The 15,167-nt window shown below is 39.7% G+C and overlaps 1 protein-coding gene and 1 pseudogene across 1 annotated transcript in view; both read left to right on the plus strand.

Moving 5' to 3' along the window:
* The first annotated feature begins 2,249 nt into the window (after positions 1-2,249).
* Positions 2,250-15,167, plus strand: part of ZRSR2 (zinc finger CCCH-type, RNA binding motif and serine/arginine rich 2) — a 32,837-nt gene continuing 19,919 nt past the window's right edge. Inside the window, 4 exon segments of the mRNA XM_006157949.3 lie at positions 2,250-2,335; positions 2,716-2,795; positions 7,014-7,095; positions 12,283-12,391. Coding sequence (XP_006158011.1) covers positions 2,277-2,335; positions 2,716-2,795; positions 7,014-7,095; positions 12,283-12,391 — 330 coding nt within the window. The 5' untranslated portion in view covers positions 2,250-2,276.
* The window catches only part of LOC102481742 (RNA-binding protein with serine-rich domain 1 pseudogene), a 3,362-nt pseudogene continuing 651 nt past the window's right edge, over positions 12,457-15,167 (plus strand).

Raw genomic sequence — 15,167 nt, forward strand, 5'->3', positions numbered from 1 at the left:
CCCTATTGAATTCAAATTATGGCAATCATAGTTTGGAAATGGAATAAGCTTTTAGAGTTACTTCTATAATGAAATTAACTTGAGCAATTCAAGCTTGTTTATGAAAATGAATTCAGTGGTTAATTCTTGAAAATAAATGTCTAACTCCTTTAAAAGGAGATTTATATTCATTTCAAAATCATAATAAAACAAAATCTACATGTGTATACTTTTGTAATTAGAATTACCTTCCTAGAAGACATTCTTACTTATTCTGAAGTGAAAGTCTGGTCTGATTAATAAGAAACGTAACAGTAACTCAAACATTGACACTTTGACAGCAATTGTGACCATAAATCCTGGTCACAGGGACCAGCAAAATAGTTGACTTGCATAACTACAATATTCTGTGCTGCCCAGAGCATTCTCGAGTTTGGGGATGCAATTGCCAAATTTTCAACTTCAAAAAATTTAAGATTTATTGCAAGGAGCATAAACGTGAAGGCAACAAAGTGCAGTATACTGTGATAAGTATAAAACTTGTGTTGGGAACACATGTAATACCTAACCCTCTTTTGAGGGGGTGGGAAGTTTTCATACCAATGAGAATGATGATGATGATGATGATGATGATGATGATGATGATGATAACAAAGTTTCTGGGACACTCACTAATGCCAGGCACTGTGACAACAAATAGCATGAGCTATCTCATTCGATCTTCATAATAAAAGCCTTGTCAGATGGAAACTATTACTACTATCTTGATTTTTACAGATAACTAGGTGAGGACTAAACAGTCAAGAATTTACTGAAGATCACAGGAGCCAAGGCTTTTGTTTCCTAGCCCAACTCTAAAGTCTATGTTCTTAACTTCTGATGCACTGAACTGAACAAAGTCAACTTGAGTTGAAGAGAGTAATGCATTGCTCTACTTTCTGAACAAGAGGGAGTAAGGTAAGGCTTTTTGTAAGGTTTTGGGCTTTGGCTAAATGATTCTAAGGAATTAGGGGAATTGGGGGCAGTTTGGTAATTGGGTAACTCAGCACTTTTAATTTGGAGGAGAGAGGAATAAAGTTAGGCCAGGGAAGTTTTTCAATTACTCAAAAGATGGGGGTTGAATGTCATTTTGCAGTTGTAAAGTGTCCTGGGGAGAAACTTTTTTTTTTCTTAGCTTTGTCTCTGGACTTGTATGTGTGCAGCACCAGTCTGCGGGCAGGTTATTACTGGCAGGGCTGATATTTACTTTTCAAGTCATTACTCTCATTTCCCACTTTAACTCATCACCTCTCACCTAGATTACTGTGACATTCACAGTTTTTTTGGGTTTTTTTTCCCCTTCATATTGCCAGGGTAACTAAAACAGAAATATGACCACAAAAAGCTGCTACTTAAAAGCCTTCATTGGTTCTCCATTACCTACAAAACAAAGTCTCTTAGCATGGCCTGCAAGGCTCTCCTCCATAACACAGCCCCAGTTCACCTCAACTGCTGTATTCCTTGATACTCTTGAATTGCATTTTAAATTATTACTGTTTTCAGCATATTCCAGTTTCACCTCAGTGTCTTTGCTTATACTGATTTGCCTGCAACCCCATTCCAACCCTTCTCTGAGTATAGGCCATCTTCCTTCAAAATTCACCTTAAACATTAGCAAGCGCCCCGAATCTCCAAGTGGACTATGTTCAGTAAATTCATCTTTGCCTGTATCATACTATATTACCTATGTATTAGTCCTTTTCTGTCCCTCGACTGTAAACTCCGGTAGAAGTTACACCTTTGCAACTCCAGGAGTTAGTATTCCTTAATCTTATGGAGCAGGCAGGTGTGAATAAAAGGGGGTGGAGGTCGGGTCTTTGTCCAAGGTGTTGATAGGTGGAACCGCAGAAGCTGGCGGAGCCTGGAGCTGTTGGGAAGGAAATGGGGCGTGCAGCTCTGCGTGTGATGAGGTTTTGTGAACGAATGAGGAGAAAGTGGGGACAAGTGTGACTTTAACCTCTTAGTTAAAAGACATCCCGCTAAGGTGTGGGAGGGAGATTGTGGTAAAGCACGGGGAAACACTGGGTAAAGAATTACTTACAGAGCAGAGTAAAAGCCATAGAGGATTTTTCGGGAAGGAGATATTTATCAGAGGAGCGTTTTGAAAAACAAGTCACTGAGGGGAACCTCCCGCCCACTCTCTTTTAGGTTCCACCCGGCAGGAAGCAGCGCGGCACGCGAACTTGGCGCGCGTTCTTTCTTCCACTTAAGCCCGCCTCTTCCGGCTAGAGCTTGGTGGGCGGGGCGATGCCGGCAATATGGCGGCTCCTGGGGAAAAACTGTTTCCTGAGAAGATAATGTTTCCCGAGAAACCAAGGTAAGCTCGGCTGGGGAAGATGAGCTGACAGGAAGAGGGATCGGAGTGGGCCGACCTTGGGCATGAAGAATGTGCAGGCAGGAAGGAAGAAGGGAGCTGGGCCAAGCAAGCGAGTCACCGCGGCAGTTCCAGTCCTTCCTGGAGACCCCCGGGGTGTCCCTAGCAACCGTGGGCTCTGGGAACTGAGAAGTGGTGGGATAGAGAAGACTTGCCTAATGGGTGCGGGAGGATGCCAGGTGTGGACGCCTGTTCGATAATAAAAACATGGAAAGCACGATTTCTCTCCGGAGCACCGGAGTGACTTGTCACTGGGTGCGGCGGAGAGGACAGCGCGGTAGGTATATATATACCTGTCAGGTGTATGTGTCTTGATCTTCCAGCCACAAAAAGTACCGGGCCGCCGTGAAGAAGGAGAAACGGAAGAAACGTCGGCAGGAACTGGCCCGACTGAGAGACTCAGGTAATGGGCTCCCCGTCCTATTTTGTGTATGAAATCTGACTTCCCCCGCCATCGCCTCACAGACTCCTACCCCAGCTTGAGGCGCCAGTGTCAGAAGGTTGTCAAGTACTACATCTGATGAACAATTGCCGAGGCTCTGCCTCCTCAGTAAAGTTATGTTAGACCCTTGTCGGAAACAGAGTTAACACAGTAAAGAGGGGAAGAAAAGTCATGATGAATCATTGCTCACTGATTATGTGTATTTATAAAGTAATATTACAGGTGCAGGCATCATGAATTACAGCAGCTAACACAGTCCTTGCACATACTCAGTATTTGGTGAATATTTTTCTTTATAAAACCACCCAGGGCCAGCCGGTGGTTTAGTGGTTAAGGCGACGGGATCCCACACGGCTGACAGCACGGTTGGAGTCCTGACCTAGAGGTTTGGAAAAACGCACTCAGCACATGCCCATGCGGTCCCAAAATCCAGAGAGAAGAGATTGCAGCATGGCCATCCCCTTGGGGAATGCTTTATTATCACCACCACCATCCCCTGTTCCTCCCACCCCACCCCCACATTTCTTTCTCAAGTGCATGTTCCCTATAGCAAGTTACTAACGATGACAACAACAAAACAGTGGGAGTTGGGACCAGCAGTTAGCGTAATGGCTATGTCGCTGGACTCCCACGGAGTCGACCACAGTTCGAGTTCTGGACCCAGTGGCTTAAACTCACGCCAGGTGCATGTGCATGCGTGCCCAATATCCTGAGAGGAGAATGGAGGAGAAGGGATTGCGGCGTAGCCATCCCCCCTGGGGCGTGGGTTCTCGCTTTCTATCTCTCTGTCTTTCTCTGTCTGGCGAGCACACACGCCCTATAGCAAAAACCTCTCCAAAAAAAGAAAAAAAAAAACAGTGGGAGTTGAGTATTTTAACAGATAACTTTGCACTTTCTCTCAAATTTGAGTAATGTAAGAGACCCTTTGTTGATTTAAATTATTTTCATATTGTTTAAATATATATAGGCATAATACTAGTTTTGAAACTTTTATATAAGTATAACACAATGTACTTATAAAGTATAAAACCAAACAAAATTATTACAATTAAATTAATTAAATTAAAATCTACATTAATGTAACACTAGGAATGTTGTGAAGCAGATACTCCTTTCAGCATGGATGTACTGATGGAAGTTTGGAATGCCTCTACTACCATTGACCTGTGGTTATTTACCACTTTTTCTATTAAACTACTATTGAAACTTAATGTATACAGGTGATCATGCTGTCATTTGGCCATCACATAGTGGGCCCTAACATGTATTAAATCTGCCTGCTTGTATAATAAAAATTAGGACTTAGTTAGATTATATAGTAGTCATAAATGCAAATAGGAACACTGAAAGCTGTGCTGGGTTATAATGGTTGCCATTCATATTATCCATAATATGTTTATTAAATTATTCCAGACAATTTTTAAAGTCCAGAGACTATGGGCTCAAGTAACCGGGATTCTCGGGCCTTGAGAAACATAGCCACAAAGATTTCACTTACCATTGGAGTTCCCTAATATAGTTGTCCCCTCTTATCCATGGTGGATATGTTCTAAGACCCCCAGTGGATGTCTGAAACAGTAGATAGTAACTAGCCCTTTAACATACTGAATTTTTCTGATGCATATGTACCTGTGATAAAATTTTGTTTATAAGTTAGACACAGAAAAAGAGTAATAACAATATCTAATAAAACAACTATGATAGTGTCCTGTAATAAAGGTTATATGAATGTGGTCTCTCTCAAAATATATTACTGTTCTGTACTCACAAGCCTTCAGACCATGGTTGACCACAGGTAGCTAAAAAGCAAAATTGCAGGTAAGGGGGAACTACTGTAGTTGCTTAAGTAGTAGTACTTGGATTACTTGGCACTCCTCACTAAGGACCAAGTTATTTTCTATGACTAGATTGTTTAGCAAATTGGTCCATAAGCACAGAGCTTAAAGATGGGTGTCTCATGGTGTGTCATGGCACCATGGAGTATGTATTTTTTCATAGATATCACATGACACCAAACTAATGTCTATCTGTACAAAAATCCTATCTGTACAAAAAGCATACATTGGGGGAACCAGCAGTTAGCGCAATGGCTATGTCGCTGGACTCCCATGTAGTCCACCGCAGTTCGTGTCCCGGACCCGGTGGCTTAAAACTCACTCCGGGCGTGTGTGCGTGTGTGCCCAAGATCCCAAGAGGAGAATGGAGGAGAAGGGATTGCGGCGTGACCATCCCCCCTGGGGGGTGATTTCTCGCTTTCTGTCTCTCTGTGTCTGTCTGTCTGTCTGGCGAGCGCACAGGCCCTATAGTGAAAAAACCTCTCTCAAAAAAAAAAAAAAAAAAAAGAAAGCATACATTGGATAAGCATCAGAAAGCAACATGACACATAACTATATAAATCCTATATAATTTTTTTATTCTGAATGCTACTGTGGGTGCACAATAAAGTATAAATTCATAAACAAAATATGTAGTGTTACGTGACTGAACACTTTGTGTAGCGAGACACAGACTGAGAAAGGGGGTTCCGCACACTAGAGACCTGTGGCTGTAAGTCTGAGGAGTCATTAAACAAATAGGTGTTAAGTGAGGAGTGCCTGTATTTAGAATGGCAGTAGCAGAATATTTACCTGTAACTTGTGTTAGCATTTTTCTTTTTTAAGAAGAATTATTACTTAATTTTTATTCATTATTATTATTTTTTAAATTTACTATAGGGCACATGCGCTCATCAGAGAGAGAAGGAGAGAGAGAGAAAGTGAGAAAGCAAGCCACCAGGTCTGGGACTCGAACCATGATCAGCCATTTGGGAATCTAGCACTCTTAACCACCATGCCACCTGCTGGCCCCAGCATCTCTTTTTACTAGTTGAAAACTGGTCTAGTCCACTAGAGGCAGGACAAAGCATCAGGGATAAAAGGAAAAAGAACATAGGTTGGAGTTATTGGTGTCCTTATGTTTTTCCTCTCCTCTTAATGTTCTCAGCTGCCTTAGTTTCTTCATTTAAGAAGAAATTGTTTTATTCTTTGTGTGTGTGTGTGTGTGTGTGTGTGTGTCTGTCTGTGCATTAAAGGATGTGCACTCACTGGAAAGAGGGATAAAGAGGAGAAAACAGCTCTGGGGAATGGTCACACCAAAGTTTCTTCTCCATCTCTTCCTCATTTTGGGATTTTGGTGCATACACACACACATGCCTGACATGTTTGTTAAGCTTCTGTGTCTAGGGCTCAAAAGTGCATAGTCAGGAACCAGCAGTTAGCGTAATGGCTATGTCGCTGGACTCCCACGTAGTCGACTGCAGTTCGCGTCCTGGACCTGGTGGCTTAGAACTTACACCAGGTGCGTGTGTGTGCGTGCCCAAGATCCGGGGAGGAGAATGGAGGAGAAGGGATTGCGGCGTGACCATCCCCCCTGTGGGGTGATTTCTCGCTTTCTGTCTCTATGTCTCTCTCTGTCTGGTGAGCGCACGCGCCCTATAGCGAAAACCTCTCCAAAAAAAAAAAATAAACTGCATAGTCGGCCATTTGGGATACAGCTGCCTTAACCACCAGTCCACAGGTTGTCCTCCTCCTCCTTTTTCTTAACTGCTAGAAGATACACATGCTTGCCAGAAAAAATATAGGAAGAGAGGGAAAGCACTCTCCACTGGGGGGGTGGGGCATGGTCACTCTGACCCCCTCCTCTGCATTCATGCACATGTACCCAGTGTGTTTTTGAAGATGGCAGGGCCAGGACTGAAACCACGGTTGGCTATGTGGGATCCAGCTCCTATCTAATATTTTTACCATTGGGGCTAGCCCTCATCTAATATTTTTAGCATTTTTATAGAAATTTACTTCTACAGTAGAAGTTACAAAAGTGATTTTTCCATTTAGGTTTCTCTACAGTTTTCGTTGGCCTTCTGTAAAGATAAATGTTCTTTCCCACAACCCTCCACATTTGAGTATCACTATGGAACCATTAGTTAATTTTTTTATTTAATGCGTTGTCCACTATCATTATTTCTCTATTGATCTTTACATAGTAACAAACTTGGATGATTAGAATCATTAACAAAAAGTTTTAAAATCAAGTTTTTACAGTAATTATAAAAACTAACGTTTATGCGTTCTTCCTCCCCAGATTATTGCCCAAGGATTTATAGTAGCCACATAGTTTAATAAAACATTTAAATTCCCTCAGGACTGTCACAAGAGGAGGAGGAGGAGGATGCCTTAATTGAAGAACAACAACTGTAGGAAGAGACGCTGTTGGAGAGAGAGAGGTCAGCACTAACCCAAACACTCAAAGTGAACTCAGTTATTTTGGTAGACTATTACCAGCTTTTACTAACTAGTAAAGGTTTTCCGTGTAAAATTTTGTACAGAATAGGTCTTATAAAATACCCTATATAAACTGTTTAAACCTTGGGCCCATGGACCAGCATTAGATGTTAGCATGTTTTAAAAATGGAAGTATTTTTTAGTGTTTTGCTAATTTGTAAATGTTTTTTGGGAAAAAAAAATTGACAAGTGTAAAAAGTGAAGTGGCTTCAGTAACATAACAGAACCAAAGATAGCCATTGTTAAGAAAGTATCGGGACCAGCAGTTAGCATAATGACTATGTCGCTGAACTCCCATGTAGTCAACCGTGGTTCGAGTCCCAGACCTGGTAGCTTAAACTCATGCCGGGCATGTGTGCATGCATGTCCAAATTCCTGAGAGGAGAATGGAGGAGAAGGGATTGCGGCGTGGCCATCCCCCTTGGGGGTGATTTCTCACTTTCTATCTGGCTCTCTTTGCCTTTCTGGTGAGCGCATTTGCCCTGTAGCAAAAATCTTAAAAAAAAAAAAAAAAAAGAAAAGAAAAGAAATAAAGTATAAATATATTGTATGTTTCCATTTCTATAGTGGGAAAAGAAATAAAGTATAAATATATTGTATGTGTGCATTTCTATAATGAGATGATATTTATACATGTTTTCACATAAATTACTTCTAAGAAAACGTTTTTTATAATGTGCCCTCACAAGAGAGAGATAGGAATGGGAGGGGAGTGAGATGAGTGAGAAAGCACTCCCCCACAGGGAAGGCCATGCTGCAGTCCCTTCTCCATTCTCCTCTTGAGATTGTGAGTATGCATGCACATGAACCTGATGTGTTTTTCAAGCTGCCAAGTACAGTACTTGAACCATGAAGTTGACCAAGGGGGGTGCAGCCACCTTAACCACCACAACACTGGCTGACCCCCAAATCGGCTTTCTTGATAAATGTATACTACATATTTTTCAGTGATGATGCAGAGATCTAATTCACCTAGTTTAATGGCCAATCATCTAGATATAGCATACTTTGTTCTTTATTCATAATTCATTCATTCATAATTTATAGTTCTCTAATGATGGGCTTTCAGGTTTTTTTATTATTATTATGTAAAAAGTTGCAGTGAGCATCTGTGCTTAGGTATTCTTGGTGATTGTCCAATTATTTCCTTAGAAAAATGCCTAGAAATAAAATTCTTCTTGGGATCAAAGGAAAAGTCTGGGGCCAGCAAGTGATGTGGTTAAGGAGTTGGATTCCCACACAATTAGTTGCGGTTTGGGTCCCAGACCTAGCAGCTTGAAAATCACGCTGGGCATGTGTGTGTACATGCCCAAAACGCTGAGAGGAGAATGGAGGAGACAGGATTGTGGCATGGCCATCCCACTGGGGTGTGATTTCTCGTTTTTCCTCTCTTTGTCTCTCTCTGGTGACCACACTTGCTATCTGACAAAAACCTTAAAAAAAAAAGAAGAGTAAGTCCATGTAAAATGTAGATGGCTGGGTTAAAAGGGTATTGTGGTTAAAATTTGGAGTCCTTCTAGTAGTGAATGGAAAATGCCTGTTTCTCATAACTTCACTCATATTAGGCATTATCAACTTGTGAAACTCCTAAAGGGAAAAGTGATACATGTTTTCCTTTATTGTTTCATTTCCTACATTGTTTCAAATGTACATTTCTAAATTAGTAACATGAGGGCTTTTTTCTAAAATATATATTTTATTACCTATTTGTAAATTTCACCCTTTTTTGGTGGGGATACATGCTTTCTAATTTGTTTTATAAGCAACATTATTAGTTCATTAAGGATATTGATCTTTTGTCTGTAAATTTAAAAATTTTTCTCATTTGTCATCAGTCCTAACTTGACTTACAGCATTATGTACCATGATTTGATCTTTTTCTTGTTGACTTTTTTTTTTGGAGAGGTTTTTGCTATAGGGCGCGTGCGCTCGCCAGACAGAGAGAGACAGAGAGACAGAAAGCGAGAAATCACCCCCCAGAGGAGATGGTCACGCCGCAATCCCTTCTCCTCATTCTCCTCCTGGGATCCTGGGCACACATGCACACACGCCCGGCGTGAGTTTTAAGCCACCGGGTCTGGGACGCAAACCGCGGTCAACTATGTGGGAGTCCAGCGACATAACCATTACGCTAACTGCTGGTTCCCTCTTGTTGACTTTTATTATGATACCTGGCCTTGGTGTGTCTTAGAAAGGTCTCCCTTCTCCCAAGATAGGGATTCTACTTTTTCCCTTAGTACTTTTCAGAAACTAGTTAAAAAGAAATAGGACACACCAATGTGAATGTACTTAAGCTATTTAACTGCACATTTAAAAATGGTTAAAATATTCGATTTTATGGTGCATATATTTTATCACAATAAAACAATTTTTAAAAATTATGAGACAGCATGTGCACTTACCAGAGAGAGACAGGTAGATATAGAGAGGAAGAGAGAAAAAACACCCCCCAGTGGGGCATGGTTATGCCATAATCACTTTTCTGTTTCTCCATCATATCAGGATTTTAGGCACACATATGTGCCCAGCATGTTTTTTAAGCCACCAGGTCCAGGACTCAGAGCTGTGTGTTTGGCCATATAGGGATCCAGCTGTCAACCACCAGACCATGGGGCCAGCCCAACAAATTTTTTTAAAAAAGGGATTAGGCCTTACAGATATTCCCTGTTAAGCACATTCACTGGAAAGTGTTGCTGCTTTCCTTGTTATCAGTTCCTGTTATCTGAGCATATAGATAGGTAAAATTATCAAAAATGCTCCAAAAAGTAAGTAAGAAGAGTAGCAGTGGTTGTAAAACTGGAGTTGGATTTAGCCAGATCTCAGTTCCAGTCCTGGCCCTACTACTTACAAGGTATATGAGCTTCAGTTTTCTTGTCATGAATGTAGAGATAAAAACAGTTTTAGTATCTTTATCTCATCGGATTGTGAAGATTAAATAAGGTGATATGTGTATTATGCTTAGAACAGTGTCAGCAGATGGGATGTATTATAATAACTCTAGTTGTTATTGTAGATTTCTGTTATGATGAAGACAGTATATATGGTATGAAATAGAGAAGTAATTTTTGTTTTCCTGTTAATTCAAAATCATTCTTTTAAACCACATGCATGTATCTTTGTGTTCATTTTAACTTTCTTTATTCCTGCACGAATTCTATACTACTTTAATTATTGTTGAAAAACAGATAAACTATTTACTTGCACTCCTCACTTAACAGCCAGGGTCCACCTTTGTGACTAGGTTGTTAAGCAAATTGGTCAATAAGCGCAGAGCTTAAAGGTGGATGTCTTGTGGTGTGTTATGGCACCATAGGGTATGTATGTTTTAGTAGGTAACACTGATACCACACTAGAATACTGTAATTCTATCTGCACAAAATGTATACATTAGATAAGCACCAGAAAGTGACAAGATACAACACAATACAATAATATGAAACCAATGTAATCACTTTTATTTATTCTGAATACCACTATGGATGCATAATAAGGTACAAATTTATGAATGAAATATGTACTTTTGTGTGATTGCAAACACTTTGTATCTTGAATACTAACCAACTGCAAGAACAAAACAAAGACTGAGAAAGGGAATTTCTCACGCTGGAGAGCCGGTTTTAAGTCTGAGCGGTTGATAAACAGGTAGATCATTAAGCAGTGTGTGGCTGCATGTGAAAGTTTTGTATGGCTACATATCCTGTTTTAAGTAGATGTATAGTATATTGAAGTTACTCAATTTAAACATTTTTAACATTTTACTTTTTTGTGGTCTTAAATTTATATACCAATTGGTTCCGTTTTATACAATTTGTATGTTCCTCAAAGATTCATAAATCAGAGCTCTGCACACTGACACATTTATATGGTGCCTTAAAGCATGCATAGGAACATTGGCATACACCATACACCAGCTTCTATCATGGCTAAAAGATGTGTTCTCAGAATGTGTAGTTAGTTGGAAATGGAATCTATTTTTGAGAGAATATTTAAAATTGTGATTAGGTCCCCAGGCTAGACATAAAGCCTTATTTAAATTCTAATGTTGATGTAATATAGAATAATTTTTCATATTTTATTTCCCTTGTACAGATTCAGTGGTAAAATGAAATCTAGGTTCTAAACATCTGATTGGAAATGAAATTTGAAAATAACCTCTCTTTAAATTAGAAATGTGATATTGGATGTCTGAGATACTTGCTGCTTTAATATAACATCATTCTTTGTAATTGATCATTTTAAAAAATAAACTAGGCACTTGCGAATATATTTCTATAACTTCTTGTCATCTCAAAGCCTATAGTTTCCTTATTTCCATATAGCCGACCATGCTGTTCAAATATTGGCCCTGTAGGCTTGAATACATACCGCTTGCACATGTATGTGACCCAAATCCTGACAGAATGGAGAGGGATGGAGGAAAAAGGATTGAGATCTGACCATACCCCATGGGGGTGTGCTTTCTCCCATGACTCCTATCCCCCTCTCATGTCTCTGTCTTTCTGGCAAACACATATTCTCTCCAGCTTATAAACAAAACAAAACAAAACAAAACACAAGCAAACAAGACATGATCACAATGTACTTTTATTTTCCTTCATTCAGCAGCTTAAGTATTTTGAAACAAGCCACAGGAACCCTCTAACTGTGTGGAGTGGTAGTCCAAAAGCCTGTGACGAAAGATGCTGGGTTTTCGTAGTGCAGTGATGGAATTGCTACTTTTACAGTGCATAGAATAAGAATGGGCATACTTTCTGAATGTGAAAAGCTGAATGTTACTTTGAAACTTCTTACTCACTTTATTGGCACTTAAACATAACTGTGAGTGGCCTAAAGGAAAAGTTTTAGTGTCCTGTTTTTTTGTAAAAGATGTCACAGCCATACATATCTGCAAGATAAAGAACCAGTGATTTTAAGTTATCACCTAGTAGTACCATAGTTACAGACACAAGTGCTTTCCCAAAAACCCTCTTGATATCTTCCGCTTCTCTTACTCCCCACTCCACTGCTTTATAAAAAACATCTTTCATGGTATTTCAGTCATTCCCAAAATGTGTCATTTTGTTAATCACGTATGTGTGTGTATTTGTAGATTAAGGTGCATTTCTCTTCTTTGATTATTATATTGTTAGGCAAAAATTACATGAGGAGTGGTTGCTGAGGGAGCAGAAGGCACAAGAAGAATTCAGAATAAAGAAGGAAAGGGAAGAGGCAGCTAGAAAACGGCAGGAAGAACAAGAGGTACAGTATTAACCAAACAACCAGTTAATTAGTTTACCAAAATAACTCTCATTAAGAGTTGTATATCGGGCCTAACTCTGACGACAAAGCAGCACCGGCCTCAGCGGCTGAGGAGAGCAGGAGGAGGTCGCGGCGGCGGGAAGATGCTGCTCTTTGGCGTAAATTGCAATCGTTGTGTTCATTTTAACTTTCTTTATTCCTGCACGAATTCTATACTACTTTAATTATTGTTGAAAAACAGATAAACTATTTACTTGCACTCCTCACTTAACAGCCAGGGTCCACCTTTGTGACTAGGTTGTTAAGCAAATTGGTCAATAAGCGCAGAGCTTAAAGGTGGATGTCTTGTGGTGTGTTATGGCACCATAGGGTATGTATGTTTTAGTAGGTAACACTGATACCACACTAGAATACTGTAATTCTATCTGCACAAAATGTATACATTAGATAAGCACCAGAAAGTGACAAGATACAACACAATACAATAATATGAACCCAATGTAATCACTTTTATTTATTCTGAATACCACTATGGATGCATAATAAGGTACAAATTTATGAATGAAATATGTACTTTTGTGTGATTGCAAACACTTTGTATCTTGAATACTAACCAACTGCAAGAACAAAACAAAGACTGAGAAAGGGAATTTCTCACGCTGGAGAGCCGGTTTTAAGTCTGAGCGGTTGATAAACAGGTAGATCATTAAGCAGTGTGTGGCTGCATGTGAAAGTTTTGTATGGCTACATATCCTGTTTTAAGTAGATGTATAGTATATTGAAGTTACTCAATTTAAACATTTTTAACATTTTACTTTTTTGTGGTCTTAAATTTATATACCAATTGGTTCCGTTTTATACAATTTGTATGTTCCTCAAAGATTCATAAATCAGAGCTCTGCACACTGACACATTTATATGGTGCCTTAAAGCATGCATAGGAACATTGGCATACACCATACACCAGCTTCTATCATGGCTAAAAGATGTGTTCTCAGAATGTGTAGTTAGTTGGAAATGGAATCTATTTTTGAGAGAATATTTAAAATTGTGATTAGGTCCCCAGGCTAGACATAAAGCCTTATTTAAATTCTAATGTTGATGTAATATAGAATAATTTTTCATATTTTATTTCCCTTGTACAGATTCAGTGGTAAAATGAAATCTAGGTTCTAAACATCTGATTGGAAATGAAATTTGAAAATAACCTCTCTTTAAATTAGAAATGTGATATTGGATGTCTGAGATACTTGCTGCTTTAAAGTAACATCATTCTTTGTAATTGATCATTTTAAAAAATAAACTAGGCACTTGCGAATATATTTCTATAACTTCTTGTCATCTCAAAGCCTATAGTTTCCTTATTTCCATATAGCCGACCATGCTGTTCAAATATTGGCCCTGTAGGCTTGAATACATACCGCTTGCACATGTATGTGACCCAAATCCTGACAGAATGGAGAGGGATGGAGGAAAAAGGATTGAGATCTGACCATACCCCATGGGGGTGTGCTTTCTCCCATGACTCCTATCCCCCTCTCATGTCTCTGTCTTTCTGGCAAACACATATTCTCTCCAGCTTATAAACAAAACAAAACAAAACAAAACACAAGCAAACAAGACATGATCACAATGTACTTTTATTTTCCTTCATTCAGCAGCTTAAGTATTTTGAAACAAGCCACAGGAACCCTCTAACTGTGTGGAGTGGTAGTCCAAAAGCCTGTGACGAAAGATGCTGGGTTTTCGTAGTGCAGTGATGGAATTGCTACTTTTACAGTGCATAGAATAAGAATGGGCATACTTTCTGAATGTGAAAAGCTGAATGTTACTTTGAAACTTCTTACTCACTTTATTGGCACTTAAACATAACTGTGAGTGGCCTAAAGGAAAAGTTTTAGTGTCCTGTTTTTTTGTAAAAGATGTCACAGCCATACATATCTGCAAGATAAAGAACCAGTGATTTTAAGTTATCACCTAGTAGTACCATAGTTACAGACACAAGTGCTTTCCCAAAAACCCTCTTGATATCTTCCGCTTCTCTTACTCCCCACTCCACTGCTTTATAAAAAACATCTTTCATGGTATTTCAGTCATTCCCAAAATGTGTCATTTTGTTAATCACGTATGTGTGTGTATTTGTAGATTAAGGTGCATTTCTCTTCTTTGATTATTATATTGTTAGGCAAAAATTACATGAGGAGTGGTTGCTGAGGGAGCAGAAGGCACAAGAAGAATTCAGAATAAAGAAGGAAAGGGAAGAGGCAGCTAGAAAACGGCAGGGAGAACAAGAGGGACAGTATTAAACCAACCACCAGATTTATTGCCTTGCCAATCATTCACTCTTTAAATCCTTTTATCTTGTTACTAGGCTGCTCTTTGGCGTAAATTGCAATCGATTAGGGATCGTTTCTCAGAATCAAGTTAGAAGTGAGAGTTCAGATAAGTGAGGCCACCATTGCTGCTTTGAACACCTCAGAAGGGGAGAATGGATTTATCAGGAGTGAAAAGAGCTTGCTAGGAGTCAAAGAAAATAATAAAAAGTCCAGCACTAGGGCTCCCTCTCCCACCAAAGGCAAAGACCGCTCTGATGAGAAGTCCAAGGATCGCTCTAAAGGTAAAGGGGCCACCAAGGAGTCCAGCAAGAAGGACTGCGGCAGGGATAAGACTCGAAAGAGACGCAATGCTTCCAGTGGTAGCAGCAGTACCAGGTCAAGGTCCAGTAAGACCTCCAGCTCGGGCTCCAGTACTAGCACAGGCTCTAGCAGTGGCTCCA

Source organism: Tupaia chinensis, unplaced genomic scaffold (assembly GCF_000334495.1).
Source record: "Tupaia chinensis unplaced genomic scaffold, TupChi_1.0 Scaffold000567_1, whole genome shotgun sequence".
In the NCBI taxonomy this organism is placed as follows: Eukaryota; Metazoa; Chordata; class Mammalia; order Scandentia; family Tupaiidae; genus Tupaia; species Tupaia belangeri.